Source organism: Narcine bancroftii, chromosome 7 (genome assembly GCF_036971445.1).
Source record: "Narcine bancroftii isolate sNarBan1 chromosome 7, sNarBan1.hap1, whole genome shotgun sequence".
Taxonomy (NCBI): domain Eukaryota; kingdom Metazoa; phylum Chordata; class Chondrichthyes; order Torpediniformes; family Narcinidae; genus Narcine; species Narcine bancroftii.
Genome location: NC_091475.1, coordinates 215,288,612 through 215,308,281, shown reverse-complemented (window position 1 = coordinate 215,308,281; position 19,670 = coordinate 215,288,612). Strand labels below are relative to the sequence as shown.

The following is a 19,670-nucleotide window of genomic DNA, read 5'->3' as shown; positions in this document are numbered from 1 at the left end:
TCCCTCCCCTTTAAGAATGTTCTGCACACACTCAGAGAAATCCTGGCCCTGAGCACCCAGGAGGCAACACACTCTCCTGGAATCTCTTACAGCCGCAGAATCTCGTAACATTGAGTCCCTTATGACAGTCGCTCTGCCTGACTCCACCTTTCCCTCTGAGGCTCAGAGCCGACCACAGTGTTGTTGGTCTGGTTGCTGCCTGGCCCAGATAGGTCATTCCCACAGCTGTATCCAAAGGAGTATTCATGTTACTGTGGAGAACGGCTATAGTGATACCTTGCAATCTCTTCATGACCTTGTCTACCTGTGATACCACTTTAAAGAATTATGTATCTGTATTCCCAGATCCCTCTGTTCTATCGCATTCCTCAGTGCCCGACCATTTACCGTGTTCGTCCTTTCTTGGTTTGTCCTTCCAAACTGCAACACCTCACATTTGTCTGCATTAAATTCCATCTGCCATTTTTCAGCCCTTTTTCCCAGCTGGTCCAGATCCCTCTGCAAGCTTTGAAAACCTTCCTCTCTGTCCACAACGCCTCCAATCTTAGTTTCACCTGCAAACTTGCTGATCCAGTTTCCCACATTATCATCCAAATCACTGATATAGACAACAAACAACAATGATCCCAGCACCGATCCCTGAGGGACACCACTAGTCACAGACCTCCAGTCTGAGAAGAATTATCCATCATTACTCTCTGGTTTCTCCCGTCCAGCCATTGTTGAATCCAGTTCACTACTTCACCATAAATACCAAGCGTCTGAAGCTTCCTGACTAACTTCCCATGTGGGACCTTGTCAAAGAGCTGACTAAAATCCATGTAGACAAAATCCACAGCCTTTCCTTCAATCATTTTCTTGGTTATCTTTTCGTATATCTCCCCTACCAACCATGCACAGAGCCACGTTGACTATCCCAGACCAATTCCTGTGTTCAGTGCTGTGGGGAAGTCCATGAGCCAATAACATATGCTTATCAATGTTTGTTTGTGGCAAATATTGGCCCAGGATGCTTGGGAAAATTTGCCACAGCCCAGAAATCTCTCCACAGTTTGGGATGGATGGGACTGTATGGGCTTTGGTGAGGGTGGGGGGGGGGGGATGGAATGGCAAGGGATGTGGTCACCCACACCCCAAGTAGATCATTCACTGAGCTCCCTCACCAGTGGGAGAGGGAACCCTTCCTCTTCCCTGTACATTCCTTTCCCATCGCTCACTGCCAATTTCCCCACCCCCTCCCTATCTGATTTCCTCCTTTACCCCAGCTGTTTGGCTTCTTCTCGTCACCCTCCAATCTTATTGTATCCTTCCTACAGTGTGGTTTCCAGCACTGCATCCAGTGGAGGCAGCACAGAGTTGGTACCTTCAGCTCTCTGTTCAGTGTCGTACACCCCGCCTGCCTTCTTCAACACCCTCTGGCCACCAGCACTGCCACATCACCTAACCATAGGCTCAAGCATCCTCTGTTCCTCCACATTCCCTCACACCTTACTGTGTGGAGTCCTCATCATTATTATCCTGCAGCTACAAACTGTTCCTACCTCACTCTCAACACCAATAACTGTTGTCCATATTTCTGAATCGTGCCCTCTACATTCATGCCTTAATCATGAAAGTGTCTAATGAGTAGCTGGTCTCCAAATATCCATCTGATTTGAGCCTGTGCTCTGCCTTCAATCAGGTATGGATGTGATTAACAGCGCTCTGGAGAACAGCACACAGAACAGGAGCAGAGAGAGCTGGACGCCGGTCATTGTCAACGTGGCTTCTGCTACAGTCACTGTGGTCGGTGAGGAGGTGAGCTGGGTCAGGAGGAGGCTGGCTTCTCGTACCTATGTGCAGAGATGCAGTAGGTTTACTTGTCAGCCAAAGACACTGACTGATGTCCGTGAATCCCTCTCTCTCAGGGATTTTTGTACACTGACTAATGTCTCTCAGTCTCGGGGGACATATGTACACAACTTGCCTTTCTGTCCCTCTCTCAGAGGAATAACTGTACACTGACTGGTGTCTCCGGGTCCCTGTGTTTCAGGGAGATAGAACATAGGACAATGGAGCACAGTACAGGCCCTTCAGCCCTCAATGTTGTGCCAACCCATATATTCCTTCCTTAAAAAAAATCTGTACACTGACTGGGGTTCCTGTCTCACGGGATATCTGTACACTGACCCGTTCCTTTAAGTCCCTTTCAGTGAAAAAGGCATGTCTCAGTCACCCCCTTTTAGAGACATATCCGAAAAATGACTATAATCTCACACTCGCTCTGAGCGATGTCTACACCCTCATGTCTCTCAGGTAATGTCTTTGCACATCTTTGTGTTTGTAATATTCTTGGAAGGGGGAGTATTGTCATTAATATAGATTAATGGCTTGATGTTGTCTGGTTAATAAGTTTACAGAGAACACAAAACGTAATTGTCGATATGCAAATATTTGGAGAGAAAGGGCTTGATTATGAATAGTCAACATGGCTTTGTGCTTGGTAAGATCATCAATCTTACAGAGCTTTTTGAGGCGGTTACCTGGAAAGCTGACAAAGGAAAGACTGTGGATGTTGCCCACGTGGACTTTAGTAAAGCCTTTGACAAGGTTCCACGTGGGAGTTTAGTCGGGACGGTTCAGATGCTCGGAATTCAGCATGGCTTTGTAAATTGGTTAAGACATTGCCTTTGCAATGTCTTGCAAAAGCCAGAGAGTAGTAGTAGATGATTGCCCATCTAACTGGAGGCGACCAGTGCTGGGATCATTGTACTTTGTCTGAATAATAATGTGGAAAATTGGATCAGCAAGTTTGCAGGTGACACTAAGGTTGGAGGCATTGTGGACAGTCAATAAGGTTTTCAAAGCTTGCAGAGGGATCTGGACCAGCTGGAAAAATGGGCTAAAAAATGGCAGATGGAATTTAATACAGACAAGTGTGAGGTGTTGCAGTTTGGAAGGACAATCCAAGAAAGGACGTACACGGTCAATGGTCGTGTAGTAAAACAGAGGGCTTTGGGAATACAGATACATAATTCCCCGAAAGTGGCATCACAGGTGGACAGGGCTGTAAAGAGAGCTTTTGACATCTTGGCCTTCATAAATCAAAGTATTGAGTACAGGAGTTGGGATGTTATGGCAAAGTTGTATAAGACATTGGTGAGGCCACATTTGGAGTATTGTGTGCAGTTTTGGTCACTGAACTATAGGAAAAATATCAATAAGGTTAAGATTTTATTCCCTGGAGTGTAGAATGAGGGGAGATTTGATAGAGGCATACAAAATTCTGATGGGGATAGTGTAATTTAAAGCAGGCTTTGTCCACTGAGATTAGGTGAGCCAGGAACTGGAGGCCATAGCTAAAGAGTGAAAAGGGAAATGTTTAATGGGAATATGAGGGAGAACATCTTCACACAGAGTGGTTGGCGTGTGAAACGAGCTACCAGCTGAAGTGGTGAATGTGGGCTACATTTTGACATTTAAGAGAAGCTTTGATAGGTACATGGATGGGAGGAATATGGAGGGTATCGTCCCAGTGTGGGTCATTGAGATGAGGCAGAATAGATGTTCGGCATAGACTAGATGGGCCAAAGGGCAGTTGTGCTCTATGGTTATATGTTTGTATAGCAAAGCAGATTGATAAAGAATGCAGCAGGATACAGACACTTTCGAGTTGGCCGGAAGGAGGTGAATCTGGAATTTGTTAGCCAAGTGGTTGTGGAGGCCAGGACATTGGGTGTAATTAAGGCAGAGATTGATCAGTTCTGGATCAGCCAGGGCATCAAAGGTTCTAGGGAGAAGGCCGGGCAGAAAAATCATAGGTAAAGAGTTTCCACAGGACCCAGAGTTGTTCCTGTTAGGAAACATCATGGACATGAAGCTGTCCAAATTTCAAATCCAATTTGTGTTGAAAGCTTTGGTGGTGGCCAGGAATTGCATAGCGGTTATCTGGAAGACGGACTCTCATCTAGGCATTGCGCGGTGGAATGCAGAAATGCAGAGCTGTGTTCTGGAGAAAATCACCTATAACTTGAGGAAATATGATCCCTTCCCTAAAATTTGGCAACTGTATCCTGCATCATTATAGGTACAAAGATATAGGGCAGTTCCTTGTGTTTCATCGCTCTGTCCGTTCCCGTCTACTCCCTCCTTGGTGGGTGGGGGGAGTCCATCCATCTTAACTAGGTTGAGTCACGAAAATTTAAAGACCAGGAGGCCGGTAGTGGGTTCCTGATTAATACTGGCAATCTCTGCCTTTTTGTTGAGTTTGTTCTTACTTCTTCGAAGAAATTTTCTTTCTTTTAATGTGTAATTATTTTGGGGTTTTTTTGGTCTTTACGTCTCTAATGTCTGGAAGGTAAAGGGACACAGAAAAAATGCTACAGGAACAAGGGACGAGGACTAATTGTTGCTATCTCTTTTTTCAACGTAATTATCTATTTAATTTGGTCTCTGGATATGTTCATTGGGATAAGGGAGGAGACGAAATTGGATTTGACGATGAAGTTTGTGTATAATTGGAAAATGTAGTGTGTTTTTACTATTACAGATTATTACAGATTGTTGCCACTGTTTGAGTTTGAAAATGTATAAATAAAATATTCAAAAAAAGAGAAGGTCGGGCAATGGGGCTGAGTGGGAGAACGGATCAGGTCAAGGTAGAATGGTGGGGCAGACTCAATGGGCTGAATGGTCCATTTCTGTTTCAATGTCATGTGGCCTGTATGGAATTTAATAGTGAGATAAGGCCTTTATAGGGGGTCACTGGCAGAGATGAGCTGACGTACCGAGGTCCATAATTCAGTGACAGGGTGACACCGGCCTGTGCTGGAGGGGCCCAGCAGATTGCACGGCCTCCACGGAAACAAGAGGCTCCGGCGAGGGGGAGTCTGGCAGACTCCGATCAGGAAAGGGGGGATATTACAGGGGGAATGGGGGTTACGGGAGAGGGAGTTGTTACAGGGGCTGGGGTTGTTACAGTGGGGGGTTACTGGTTTGCGTGAGGCCTTGAGTCAGTGGGCTATTTCCCTTCATTGGTTAATGCATTGAGCGCGAGTTCAGACATCGTGTTGCAGCTGGTGTCTGCAGACGAGATCAGGTTTATCTCACTTGGATCATTTCGAGTTTTAAGGTGAAAGGGGCAAGATTCCAAAAACAGGCTGCCTGGGGATGGGGCCTCTAACAGGAAAGGTGTCAATGGGCCCAGTGCAGGCAGGTGAGATGAGCGTAGGTGGACATCGTGGCCAATATTAACCAGAGGGGTGGAGAGATCTGTTTCTCTGCTGTCTGAAATTGCCACTCCCATTGCTCGCCTCCATGACACAGACCAACAATCCTGTCATAGTCACCCACCCACAAACACACTCTGCAGCCCACCCAGTCCCTGCTGGCCATCAAGGACCCATCCACGTTATCCCTCTTCTCAGCTAAGTCCATCATCTTCTCTCCCTTGGTCATTCAAGTGCTCATCCAAAAACTGCTGCTTCCCCCAATCCCTCAGGCAATGAGTTCCAGGTTCCAGCCTCGCCTCTGGGGTACAAACTCCCCGAAGATCCCTTAAACGGTTATCTTTTGGTCTGAAACATTACCAACGTGGAGCCCCATCACCAGTACCAAGAGCCCCATCACCGGTTACCAGGAACCCCACCACCAGTACCAGGAGCCCCATCACCGGTACCAGGAGCCCCATCACCAGTACCAGGAGCCCCATCACCGGTTACCAGGAACCCCACCACCAGTACCAGGAGCCCTATCACCGGTACCAGGAGCCCCACCACCAGTACCAGGAGCCCCATCACCGGTACCAGGAGCCCCATCGCTGTCATCCATGTACTCATCTAACCTTCTCTTAAGTGACAGAATTGACCCTGTCACAACTACTTCTTCTGGAAGGTCATTTCACTCAGCCAACACTCTCTGAGTGAAGAAACATCATCTTATATTACTCCTAAAGTTTTGCCCCCTAACCCTTAACTTATGTCCTCTTGTTCCAATCTCCCCTACCATCAGGGGAAGAGCCTATTCACATCTACTCTAGCTATTCCCCTCATAATTTTAAATACCTCTATCAAATCCCCTCTCAATCTTCTACGCTCTAATGAATAAAGTCCCAGTCTATTCAATCTTTCTCCGTATTCAAGATACTGCAATCCAGGCAACATTTTCATAAACCTTCTTTACACCCTATCTACCTTATTGATATCCTTCCTATAATTTGGAGACCAGAACTGTATGCAATACTCCAAACTTGGCCTCACCAATGCCTTGAACAGTCTCAACATCACCTCCCAGCTCCTATATTCTATGCTATGATTTAGAAAGGCCAGCATATGAAAAGCCTTCTTCACCACCCTTTCTACATGGGAATCCACCTTCAAGGAACGCTGAACCGTCATTCCAAGATCCCTCTGTTTCTCTGCATTCCTCAATGCCCTCCCCTTCACTGCAGGTGTCCTATTTTGGTTATTCTTCCCAAAATGAAGCACTTCACACTTGTCTACATTAAACTCCATCTGCCACCTTTCAGCCCACCCTTCCAAACAGTCCAAATCCTTCTGTAGTCCCCAAAAACCCTCCTCACTATCGACAACTCCTGCTATTTTTGTATCGTCCGCATATTTACTCACCCAATTTTCCACTCCATCATCCAAATCCTCTCGGGATTACAAAATTTATTTTTTTTAATTAAATTTTAAACTTAGACATACAGCACGGTAACAGGCCCTTCTGGCCCACGAGCCTGTGCCACCCAATTAACCTACACCCCTTCCTCAGTAAGTTTTAACCAGTGGAAGGAAACTGGAGCCCCCGAGCAAAACCCACGCAGGCACGGGGAGAACGTACAGTCCTGACAGACAGTGCAGGATTCGAACCCCGGTCCCGATCGCTGGCGCTGTAACTGCATGATGTGAACCGCTACGATAACCGGGCTGTCCTTATTTTCCTTCCCCTTCTCTGCCAAAGCAACCTCGCCTCCTAATTCCTCCTCTGTTGCTCTTGTCTCCCTCAGAGCAGTGAGGTCCTTCATTAACTTTCCTGGTAACCTCCTCGAAAAACTCTATAAGATTAAGTAAACACAACCTACCCCCCACCCTATCCTGAGCACAAAGCCATGTTGACTATCTTTAATCAGTCCAAATAATTTGGCTGTCCAAATAATTGCATATCCAATCTCTTAGGACAAGTTCCAATAATTTACCTACTACTGACTTCAGCTTCACCGGCCTATAATTTCCAGGGTTACTTTTAGTGCTTTTTTTAAACAACGGAACAATGTGAGCTACCCTCTAATCCTCTGGCACCTCACCTGTGGCTAAGGATATTTTAAATATTTCTGCCAGAGCCCCTGCAATTTCTACTCTCGCCTCCCTCAAGGTCTGAGGGAATATCATGTCTGGCCCGGGGGATTTATCCACCCTTATTTGCTTTAAAACAGCAAGCTCTTCCTCCTCTTTAATCTGTACAGGTTCCACGACCTCACTGCTTATTTTCCTTCCTTCCCACAACCTTGTGCCTGTTCTTCACATGGACAGCGGTGGGTGTCCGGAACGTGCTGCCAAGAACGGTGCTGGAGGCAGATACAATAGGATAATTTAAGAGGCGATTAGACATGTCCATGGAACTGAGAGAAATGAAAGATTCTGCAGTGGGGAAATTCTAGGCAGTTGTTAGAGAAGGTTATTGGGTTGGCACAACACTGTGGGCTGAAGGGCATGTACTCTGATGGAGACTTCTATGTTCTATTAGCCATCCTCCAATCTTGTACCTCACCAATGGCTAATGACGTTTTAAATATCTCTGCTTGGGCCCCTACAATTCCTGCAACCCCCTCCCTCAGAGTCCAAGGAAATTTCTTGTCTCCCCTTATTTGCCTCAAAGCAGCAAAAAATACCTCCTCTATAATCTGTACAGTGTTCATGACCCCATTGTGTAGGTGTGGATTGCTTGCACTACACAGACGTGCTGGAGGAGCTCAGCAGGTCACTGTGTGTATAGGCAGTAAAGTGTAACCAACGTTTTGGGCCTGATCCAGCACAACGAAGCAATAAAAAGGAGAGGGGTGGAAGGTGCAGGTCAGAGGTGGATCCAGGTGGAAGGGTAGAGGAGAGAGAAAAAAGCTGAGTGATGGGGGGAATGGGGTAGCTCTTATACGAGAAGGAAGGAAAGGGATCCAGGGAACAGGCAGAGAGAGAGAGAGAGAGAGAGAGTCTCGGGGGATGGTTGAACAGAAATTGCAGTTGATGTTACCATTTACTCCCAACGGATGTTGTGTACGTTTGTGTAGTCTCACTTCTATAAATCTGTGTCCATCTTCAGAGTAAATACAGGAGAATAAAGTCCATCTAAGATCTCCCCATCTCTTCTGCCTCCATCCATCAGTGACCACTCTTCAAGAGGACTAATTTTGTCCCTTTCTATCCTTTTGCTCTTCTTGTAACTGTAGAAGCTCTAAGGATTTTTAAATTTAATTCAAAATTTAGACATACAGCATGTTAACAGGCCCTTCCAGCCCATGAGCCTGTGCCACCAATTACACCCAATTAACATACACCCCTCCCCCCTGGTACGTTTTAAATGGTGGGAGGAAACTGGAGCCCCCGAGCAAAACCCACGCAGACACGGGGAGAACGTACAGTCCTTACAGACAGCGCGGGAATCGAACCCTGGTTCCGATCGCTGTAACAGCGTGGCACGAACTGCTACGATAACCGGGCTGCCCTTATTTTCCTTCCCCTTCTCTGCCAGAGCAACCTCGCCTCCTGATTCTTCCTCTGTTGCTCTTGTCTCCCTCAGAGCGGTGAGGTCCTTGCTGAGTGCCGTGTTCGCTTCCTTTCCTTCATGGGCGTGGGCCGAGACGTCCACTCCTTCGCCTTCATCATGGCCTCAGGCCTGGACCAGTTTGACTGCCACATGTTCTGGTGTGAACCTAATGCTGCTGGTCTCTCTGAGGCTGTACAGGCTGCCTGCATGGTGAGAGTGGGGCATGAGGCTGGAAGGGGATGGGAAGGGGGGGGTTGGTGATGAGGGGAAGGGGGAGGAAGTGAATGGGAAGGGGGAATTGAAGAAGGGTGAGTGGGAGGAGGGGGCAGAGAGATGAGGGGGAGGTGGAGATGGTGAATAGATGGAAGGGGAGGTGGAGGGGTGGTTTGGTTGTTACTGGGGATGGAGCCAGGAATGTGGGAATATTGGAGGGGAGAGGGAGATGTCTGGGAGGGCTGACTTCCTCCTTTCTGCCCGGCCCCAGTGACCCTCCTCTCCTTCTGTCCCCAGCTCCGTTACCAGAAGTGTCTGGATGCTCGGCCGCCCGGCCTCGGGAACTCGCCAACAGTCCCCTGCGCCGACTCCGTCGCCAGGAGGGTGGGCTCCAGTGTCAGGAAGGGGGTGCAGTCACTCCTGGGCTCCCTCAAACCGAAGCGGTCGGGGTCACAGACTCCCTGAAGCCCTCCACCTCGAGGGCCTGTGCACAGTCACTCCATCCAAGCCCCGTCTCCCACTCCCACTCCCACCGATCTTCTTCCACTCCCAGCCCCACCAATCTCCTTCTACTCCCACCCCACCAATCTCCTTCCACTCCCACCCCACTGATCTCCTTGCAATCCCACCCCACCGATCTCTTTCCAATCCCACCCCAACCGATACCCTTCCACTCCCACCCGCACTGATCTTCCACTCCCACCCCACCGATCTCCTTCCACTCCCACCCCACCGATCTCCTTCCACTCCCAGCCCCACCAATCTCCTTCTACTCCCACCCCACTGATCTCTTTCTACTCCCACCCCACCAATCTCCTTCCACTCCCACCCCACTGATCTCCTTGCAATCCCACCCCCACTGATCTCCTTCCACTCCCACCCCACCGATCTCTTTCCAATCCCACCCCAACCGATACCCTTCCACTCCCACCCGCACTGATCTCCTTCCACTCCCACCCCACCGATCTCCTTCCACTCCCACCCCACCGATCTCCTTCCACTCCCACCCCCACAGATCTCCTTCCACTCCCACCCCACAGATCTCCTTCCACTCCCACCCCACCGATCTCCTTCCACTGATCTCCTTCCATTCCCACCCCTACCGATCTCCTTCCACTCCCAACACTGTCATGTACCCCACTTCAGCCCTCTCACACTGCCAATGGCCTCATCTCTCCCTTCCCCCACTCCCACCTCTGCTATCCCACCCTCCACCCCTTCACCCTCCATCCCGAGCAACTCTTGGTACAGATCAATGTGTTTGGGAAGCTTTTCTGTGACCCTCTGCTCACTCTCCAACTCCTCACTGGCCCTTCTTACCCTCAGTCCAATACTTCCGCCCTCAACCTGACCGACCTGTCCACCTTTTCCACAACCCCTTGCCACAACCCTACACCCTCACACTGACCTTTCACACATGCCTTGACCCCTCTGATCTCACTGTCTCTAAATTCCCATTTCACTTGGATCCTGCCCCCACTCTTGTGGCCTGTGCACACCTCCCCCACCCCCGGGACCTGTGCACACCCCCCCCCCATCACCCACTCCCGGGACCTATGCACACACCTCCCCCCCCCCCACCACCCACTCCCAGAACCTGTGCACACCCCCCCCCCCCCCACCACCCACTCCCAGTGATCTGGGCATAAGCTCGTGACACATTGCGGGGGAGGGGGGGTGGGAATGTAGGAGTGTCAACAGAGCTCGTGGGGATGGGGGGGGGGGAAACAGTTTGGTACCCGCGCCTAAACATAAACATGTTAATTCTCATTGAGGGCACAGCCCCTTCCCCTGTCCTCGGAGTTAACGGAATAAACATCAGTGTTGCCTCTTTGTCTGAGTCTGTGTCTCACTTACACTCTTCTCTGCCCTCCTTTCCCTCTGCCTCAATCCCCGACCTTCCCTTACTCTATCCCCCTTTCGCAAACAAGTCTGGCCACTGAGAGATGGGCAGCTGGGGCAGAGAAGGTGGTGGGATTCTGCTACTGACCTCACTGTCAGTATTCAATCTTAAGCCCAGCTAATCCACAGGGCTGAAACAGTCCCTAGATCAGAAGCTTCTGGACGCGAGGTGGGCGAAGCGTTCTGTGCAAGGGGTCAGCCTGGTGTGGCTTTGGGCTGGACGTGGTCCTTGCAGACTGACCATCACACCTCGTACATATTCCCAGCCCCAGACATCTCTGCTGGAGCTCCTCATTGCCATGTCATTGACCTGAACATCTTCCTTCCTCCTCCCACCATCCTTGCAGAAGGTCAGAAGTGCGGATGTTCAGATCCATTCACAACTCTTCCACAGATGAAGCAGCCCATGTCTGCAAGCAGCAAGACAAAGAAGTGCCAGGAAGTTACCACTCCCAACACGAAGGAGTCTGAACAACTACCCTTCATTCCCTTCACAATGGACTCCACCGTTTAGGAATTGGACCAGCCCTGTACATCTGTAGTTAGACGATGGATTGGAGGCTGGGGATTTTGTGCTGAGTGACACCTCCTGACGCCCCAGGACCTTTCCACAATCGGCAAGGCACAAGTCAGGAATGTGACAGACACTCCAGGGTGGGTGCTCAATTTAAATTTAAAACACTTGGGTGAGTGGGTTCAACATCATCAGCTTCCCACCCACCCCCTGAACCACTATCACCGGCGCACAGTGGCTGCAGGGTAACACCTTCCAAATTCAGTCCTGTTGCTCAGCCGGGCTACCTGCCAAAACCATCACCTTTCCCACCCAGGTCGAGGGTGAGCAGGCAGGATCCCTTCCCACACCATTCTGACTGGGAAATATCTTGGCATTCCATTTCACTGAGACTAGATCCTGGAACTCTCTGTGGGAGAAGTGGTTCACTCCCATCCTCTCCGGTAAATGAAATGGCCAGGCTCAGCTTTGGCAGTGACATCAACATCCTGATATAAAGAGAAGCATCTCTCCTTTGTCCATACTGCAGACATTTGCCAGAGGACACAGAAAGTATGGCTGGTCTCAACATCAGAACAATGATCTTGAGGAGGGGAGAGATGACAAAAGGGGCTTTGGGCTGCGGCTGATGGTCTGGGCATCAGTCATCACAGCTCACAGACTCCTAAGGAGGAGTGAGTGGGATCTGTGCCTTTGCTCTGTGTGGGTGAGTTTGGGTCCTGGGGAAGAGGGGGCAAGCCATGCAATCTGCAGTGAAACGATGAGCTCACAAACACAAAGGGCCCCTCAATGTTTGTGAGGAGTTTTCATTTTTTCCCTGTTACTCCATGAGGTTCCCCCCCCCCCCCGCGCCCTCCAGCTTGGCTCTACATCCCTGACTGGCAGAAGGCAGAGAGTGGTCATAAAAGAGGCTTTTTCTGGTTGATTACCAGTGAGCAATGATGTTCCACAGGGCTCGGTGCTGGAATTGCTTCATTTCACATTATGTCACTGGCTTGGATAACCGATGGCATGTGACCAAGTCTGGCGACAATACGAAGATTGGAGGAGGGGCAGCATTGAATCTGCAGAAGGTCTTACAGGTTGGACATTTGGGCAAGGAAATGGCAGATGGGGAGAAGTGTATGGTTATTCACTTTGGTGGAAGGAATAAAGACAATTTTCTAATCAGGCAACGAGTTCAAGAATCGGAGATACAGAGGGACTTGAGAGTCCTTGAAGATTCTCACAAAGTTAACTTGCAGGTAGAGTCATGGGAAAGGAAAGCAAAAGCAAGAGGAATGTTCAGGAAAGTTTTCCACAGCAGAGGTCACGTGTAGGGAGAAAGGTTTAACTTGGTGAACTTGGGAAACAGAATTGCAAAAATTGGTGAACACCAGTGACGGCCTTGTCTTTAAATGTCCACAGTATCAGAAATCAGGTTGATGATTTGGTGGCCCAGCTGGAAGTCGACAGCAATGACATTGTGACCATCACTGAGTAGTGGCTGAAAGAGACCAGAGCTGGGAACTAAATATCCTTGGATACACAGTGTATTGGATGGACAGGAAGGTTAGGCAGAGGGTGGCGGGGAGGTTCTACTGGCTAAGATGGAATTCAACCTTTAGCTCAAGGAAACATTGATTTCAGATTTATCGGCAGAGACGTCACACACAACCCTGACATTCCTTCTTTCCTGCGGGTTCAGAAGATCTGGAATCCCATTGGGTGGAATTAAGAAACTGCAAGAGTAAATAAACTCTGATGGGAGTTGTGTACAGACCCCCAAACAGTAGCCAGGATGTGGCGTGAAAACGAGGGCAACATGACATAGTTCTGGGGGATTTCAATAGGCAGGTGATTGGGAAAAGTAGGTTGGGGTAGATTCCATGGGAAGGAATTTATCATTGCCTTCAGGATGGCCTCTTAGACCAGCCTGTGGCTGAGCTGATCAGGGAAATGGCATTTCTGGGTGGGGTATTGAGTAGTGAACCAGAGTTGAAAAGGAAACTGATGGTAAAGGGTCCCTTGGGAGGCAATGATGACGATCTGTCTTGCGGTTTGAGAGGGAGAAACTAAAATCAGATGTGTCAGTGAGCCAGTGGAATAACAGGGACGGCAGAGGCCGGAGTTTCTGCATGAAATGAGGAAGATGCAGGGCAAGTGTATTCCAAAAAAGAAGGAATATTTGAAGGGAAAAATGTCCCAACTGTGTCAAAGCCAAAGTAAAAGCGAAGCAAAAATGAGTGGGAAGATAGACTGAGACAGACAAGAAGGGTCCAATGGCCTGTTTTTTGTGCTGTAGCTTTTCTATAGTTCTGGGACCTTTTAAAAGCGTATTGAAGGCAACTAAAATGGTCATTGGGAAGGAAAAGTTTAACTTTGAAAGGAGGTGAGAAATAATAACAAAAAGAGATTAAAAGTGTTGGGACTGTGAGTCTTAGGAGGCGGCGACTGGAGTTTGGGTGACTATCTGGAGGCGGAGGAGCTTGGAGAGAGTGATGGGCAGGTAAGCCGTTAAATTCCAGGGCTTACTGGGTCTTGGGCCTACTTGGTTTGGGCTGTGAGTCGGAGGAAGCAGCGACTGGAGTTCAGGCAACTATCTGGAGGCAGAAGAGCTTGGAGAGAGTGAGGGGGTTAATTAGCCAAGGGGCCAATAAAAGGAGGGTAAGTATAAGGGAGTGGCTCAGTGAATGAGTGGCACAGAGAGGGACTGGATCATTGAAGCTTTGGCTCGAGAGGCTTAGGCGAACAGAGGCTGAGGACGAGCGTGCTGGACTAAAGGTAAGACATTCACAGTTAATTTAATATATCTATATTTTTTACTTTGTAAGGTGTGAAGAGAAGGAGGAAGGATGAATGTGAGGGCAGTTTTCTGCTCTCAGTGTCACATGTGGGAAGTCATGGAGACTTCACGTCTCCTGGACATCCACATGTGCACAAAGTGGGCTGAACTGCAGAATCAGGGAACTTGAGCTGCAGCTCAATGATCTTACTCTGGTTAGGGAGAATGAGGCTATCGTAGACAAGAGCTACAGGCAGGTGGTCGCACAGGGGCCATGGGAGGAGGGGCAGTGGGCTAGCACCCGATTCTGTAATCTTCAGAAATCGGTCCTCCACCTTGAGTACTGAGGAGGGGGATATTCAGACTATGGTGGGCACAGGTGTGGTGTCAACGTCTGTGACCCAGAAAGGTAGGGATAAAAGGAAAAGGGTGATAGTTATAGGGGATTCAGTGGTTAGGAGGATGGACAGAGGTTTTTGTGGACATGATAAGGAAAACCAGATGGTGGTTTGCCTCCCTGGTGCCAGGGTCTGGGATGTGTCTATGTGCATTCAGAACATCCTAAAAGGGAAGGGTAAGGAGCCTGAGATTGTGGTACATGTTGGTACCAATGATGTTGGAAGGAAGGAGGAAGTGATCCTGCGGAATGAGTATAGTGAGTTGGGTAGGGAGCTTAAAAGGAGGACCACTAAGGGGGTAATCTCTGGATTGCTTCCTGTGCCACGTGACTTTGAAGGCAGAAATAGAATTAGGTGGAGGTTAAACGCGTGGCTAAAGGGGTGGAATAAGAGAGAGGGTTTCAAGTTCTTGGACGACTGGGACCTTTTTTGGGGAAGATGGGACCTATTCCATAATGATGAGTTAGATCTTAATCCCAGAGGGACCAGTCTCCTGGTGGAGGCATTTGCTAGGGCTGTCAGGGAGGTGTTTAAACTAGAATGGTTGGGGACAGGGTTTCAAGTTAGGCAGGACAGTAGGGAGAGGGTTTTTTAGGCTAAGGAAAGAGACAAGTTTGAATAATTTTAGGGAGGAAAAGCAGGAAGTAGTAAAAAGATGTTGTGGTGAAAAATTGTGAGAATGTAAGAGAGGAGGATATGTAGAAGGGAGGATATAGGAGATCCCTGAGTTGTATTTATTTTAATGCGAGGTGCGTAGTAAGGAAGCTGGATAAGCTGAAGGTGTGGAGTAAGAGGGGGAGGTGTGGCTCAGGGAGGATATTACAGCAGTGCTGAGGCAAGATAGATTGGGGGGCTCGTCGAGGGAGGCAGTGTGGGTAGAGCTGAACAATAAGAAGGGTGAAGTTACTATATTATAGGCCTCCAACTGGGGAAAGGGAACTAGAAGAGCAAATGTGCAAGGAAATAGGTGAGATGTGAAGTAGAAATAGGGTTGTGTTGTTTGGGGATTTCAATTTTCCAAACATAGATTGGGAAACGCAGTCAGTAAAAAGGCAGGGTGGCTTAGTATTTATACATTGTGTTCAGAATTGCTTTTTGCAGCAATATGTTGAGACGCCAACTAGAGGGGGGGCAGTGTTAGATCTGTTGTTTGGGAATGCAATGGGGCAGGTGACGGAGGTAAAGTGTTGGAAAGAACTTCGGATCCAGTGTTCATGAGTCCATTAGCTTTAGCTTAATGATGGAAAGGGATAAGTCAGGTCCGAGGTTGAAGGTCTTCGAGTGGGGGAAGGCCAGATTTGGAGAAATGAGAAGGGATTTGCAGAGAGTTGTGTGGCTGATCTTTTTGCCAGAAAGAATGTAGAGGAAATTTGGGGGACATTTAGGGGTGAGATTTTGAGAATACAGGATCTTTATGTTCCAGTCAAGCCAAAGGGGAAGACTAAAGGTTCAAGGGAGCCGTGGTTTTCTGGTGAAATTAAGAATTTGGTTCGGGACAAGAGGGAGACCTGTACCAAATATAAAAAAACAAGGGATTGAGGAGATGTATGGTCTTTACTTAGATTGCAGGAAGAACCTTAAGAGGGAAATTAGAAAGGCAAAAAGAAGGTATGAGGAATCCATAGCTAATAAGGCGAAGGTGAATCCAAAGGGCTTTTTCAGATATGTCAACAGTAAAAGGAGGGTTAAGGATAGAATCGGTCACTGGATGATGGGACCGGTGAACTAGGTCAGGAACCGTATGAGATGGGAGAAATATTTAACCATTTTTTCTCATCCGTATTCATGAGGGAAAGGAACATTGGGCTCTATGAGATAAGGGAGGCGAAGGGCTTAGTTATGGAAAGGATAGGGATTAGTAAAGCGAGGGTTTTGGAGCTTCTAGGGTCAATTAAGGTGGATAAGTCTCCTGGTCTTGGTGGGATTTTTCCCAGGACTTTAAGGAAGGTCAGGGAGCAAATAGCAGGGGCAGTGACAGTGATTTTTCAAAGATCACTGGAGGAGGGGATGGCACCACGGGATTGGAGGGTTGCGAATGTAGTTCTGTTGTTTAAAAAAGACTGTAGGTGTAGGCCAAGTAATTATCGACCAGTAAGTTTAACTTTGGCGGTGGGGAAGGTTATGGAGGGTATTCTTCGAGATAGTATATACGCATATCTGGATAGGCAGGGATTGATTAGGGGCACCCAGCATGGGTTTGTCAAAGGAAAGTCATGTTTGACGAACCTTGATGAGTTTTTTGAGGAAGTAACAGAAAAGGTGGATGAAGGTAGAGCAGTTGATGTGATCTATTTGGATTTTAGTAAGGCTTTTGATAAGGTTACGCATGGAAAGTTAATAAGGAAGGTTCAGTCACTAGGAATTAGTAGAGAGATTGTGACATGGGTTCAGAGGGGGCTGGAAGATAGACAGCAGAGAGTCATGGTGGACAACTGCCTGTCAGGATGGAAGCCTGTGAAAAGCGGGGTGCTTCAGGGATCGGTACTGGGTCCCTTGTTGTTTATCATTTATATTAATGATTTAGAGGAGGCTGTGGTTAACTGGGTAAGCAAATATCCAGATGATACGAAAATAGGGGGAGAGGTGGATAGTGAGGAAGGTTTTCTTGGATTACAGAAGGATTTGGTTTGTTTGGAAGAGTGGGCTGAAAGATGGAAGATGGAATTCAATGTCGACAAGTGCGAGGTGTTGCATTTCAGTAAAAATAACCAGAATAAGGCATATACAGTTAAGGGGAGGGCATTGAGGCATGTAGAGGAGCAGAGGGACCTGGGGATTATGGTACAGAGTTTACTGAAGGTGGATTCCCATGTAGACAGGATGGTTAAGAAGGCATATGGTATGCTGGCCTTCATAAATTATAATATAGAATATAGGAGCTGGGAAGTGATGTCGTGGCTGTTTAAGGCATTGGTGAGGCCAGGTTTGGAGTATTGTGTTCAGTTCTGGCCTCCAAATTATAGAAAGGATATAGATAAGGTGGAGAGGGTGCAGAGAAGGTTTACAAGGATGTTGCCTGGCTTACAGCATCTGGATTACAGGGAGAGATTAAAGAGACTGGGACTTTATTCATTGGAACGTAGACAACTGAGAGGAGACTTGATAGAAGTATTTAAAATTATGAAAGGAATAGACTAGACATAAAAAGACTCTTTCCCCTGAGGGCAGGGGAGATTGGAACAAGAGGCCACGAGCTGCATATTATCTGGAAGGGAACTTGCTGTTCTAAGAGGGTCATGTGGGATTTTGCAAGCAGAGAGAGTCAAACAGGCTTTCTCTCAGAGAGAGAGAGAGAGAGAGAGACAGGATTCAGTTCTGGAGTTTTACAATCAGCGGCAGCAGCTGGGACTGGAAAAGAACAAGCTGGCAAGCTTGTGGAAAACCCCATGTGGAAGATGGGTTGTGAGTGCTTAGTTCAGCCTGGTCAAAGCCCTTGTGGTTCATGCAAGAGGGGAGCACTTAGAATAAGAGAAACAGGAAGAGAGCTCTCACTGTGCTGCATCAGCCGATCCTGCCCATTCCCCTGAGGGGGTAAGTTTCTTTGGCAAGACACTGAAGTAGCTGATTAAAAAGGAATCAGTTGTGAGTGTCCAGCGAACAACAAATCTCTCCCTGAAAACTGACAAGAACTTTCCTGAGCGGTAACCATTTACCTTTCAAGCACCAAAGCCTGGTGAACTTTATAAATGTTAAATTCTGTGCATAATGTAAGAATTGCCTGCAACCAGTGAAATTGGAGGAATGAGAAGTGAGATTGAACTGTGAACCAAAGAACTTTTTCTGAACTTACACACACATTACATATATGTGTGCTTAGAATTAGAATGGGGTGAAGTTAGGTTAGTTAAGTCAATAGTGATAAGTTAAAGTATGATTCTGTTTTCATGTTTAAGGATAACTAAAAGCAACTTTTGTTTAAGTAACCATTTGTCTTGGTGAATATCTATTGATGCTGTGTTTTGGGGTCCTCTGGGCTTGTAACAATCTGAATAGACATCTGAACAGTCAGGGTATCAAAGGTTATTAGGTTAGGGCAATGATTTAGTGCAAATCTAAATAGGTCATGTGCATTAAATGGTCGGCTATTGAGGAGTGCAGAGCAACAAAGGGATTTAGGAATGATGGTAAATAGTACCCTCAAGGCTGATACTCAGGTAGATGGTGTGGTGAAGAAGGCATTTGGAATGTTGGCCTTCATAAATTGGAGTATTGAATTCAAGAGTAGGGAGGTTATGATGAAATTGTAAAAGGCATTGGTGAGGCCAAATTTGGAGTACTGTGTACAGTTTTGGTCACCAAATTATAGGAAAGATATAAACAAAATAGAGAGAGTGCAGAGAAGGTTCACGAGAATGTTGACAGGATTTCAGGGTCTGAGTTCCAGGGAAAGGTTGTGCAGACTGGGGCTTTTTTCTCTGGAGCGTAGAAGATTGAGAGGGGACTTGATAGGGACAGACAGAGTAAATGTGGATAGGCTTTTCAAATTAAGAAAGGGGGAGATTCAAACTAGAGGACATGGTTTAAGATTGAAGGGGGAAAATTATAAGGGGAACATGAGGGGAAATTTCTTTACGCAGAGGGTGGTGGGGATGTGGAATGAGCTTCCGGCAGACGTGGTCGAGGCGGGATCATTGGTTACATTTAAGGAAAGACTGGATAGTTACATGGAGAGGAGAGAACTGGAGGGGTATGGACCGGGTGCTGGTCAGTGGGACTAGGAGGTTGGGGATTTGCTACGGTATGGACTAGTAGGGCCGAACTGGCCTGTTCTGTGCTGTAATTGGTTATATGGTTATTTTCAACCTTTTCTTTTCCACTCACATACCACTTTAAGTAATCCCTATGTCATTGGTGCTCTGTGACTAGTAAGGGATTGCTTAAGGTGGAATGTGGGTGGGAAGGGAAGGTTGAGAATCATTGCTCTAGACCCAATTGTTACTGAAATATTTTGCTTGAGAAAAATTGTCATTGGCCCATTTCCTTTGGAGTTCTGAAACCGTGCACATAACGAATCAATTAGGTACAATTAAAACAGTGGTTTTCAAACTTTTTTTTTCCACTCACCATAGAACGCTATAGCACAGAAAACAGACCATTCGACCCTTTAAATCTGTGCTGACCATTGTTCATCTAGACCCAA

At 47.6% G+C, this 19,670-nt stretch overlaps 1 protein-coding gene across 4 annotated transcripts in view; it reads left to right on the top strand.

Annotated features, from left to right (window-relative positions):
- The window catches only part of apbb1 (amyloid beta (A4) precursor protein-binding, family B, member 1 (Fe65)), a 109,750-nt gene extending 98,965 nt beyond the window's left edge, over positions 1-10,785 (top strand). For all 4 annotated transcript variants that reach the window (XM_069892314.1, XM_069892311.1, XM_069892312.1 and 1 more), the window contains 3 exons: positions 1,682-1,797; positions 8,773-8,949; positions 9,250-10,785. In XM_069892314.1, the coding sequence (XP_069748415.1) occupies positions 1,682-1,797; positions 8,773-8,949; positions 9,250-9,417 (461 nt within the window). In that variant the 3' untranslated portion in view covers positions 9,418-10,785. The remainder of the gene's footprint in view (positions 1-1,681; positions 1,798-8,772; positions 8,950-9,249) is intronic.
- The last annotated feature ends 8,885 nt before the right edge of the window (positions 10,786-19,670 follow it).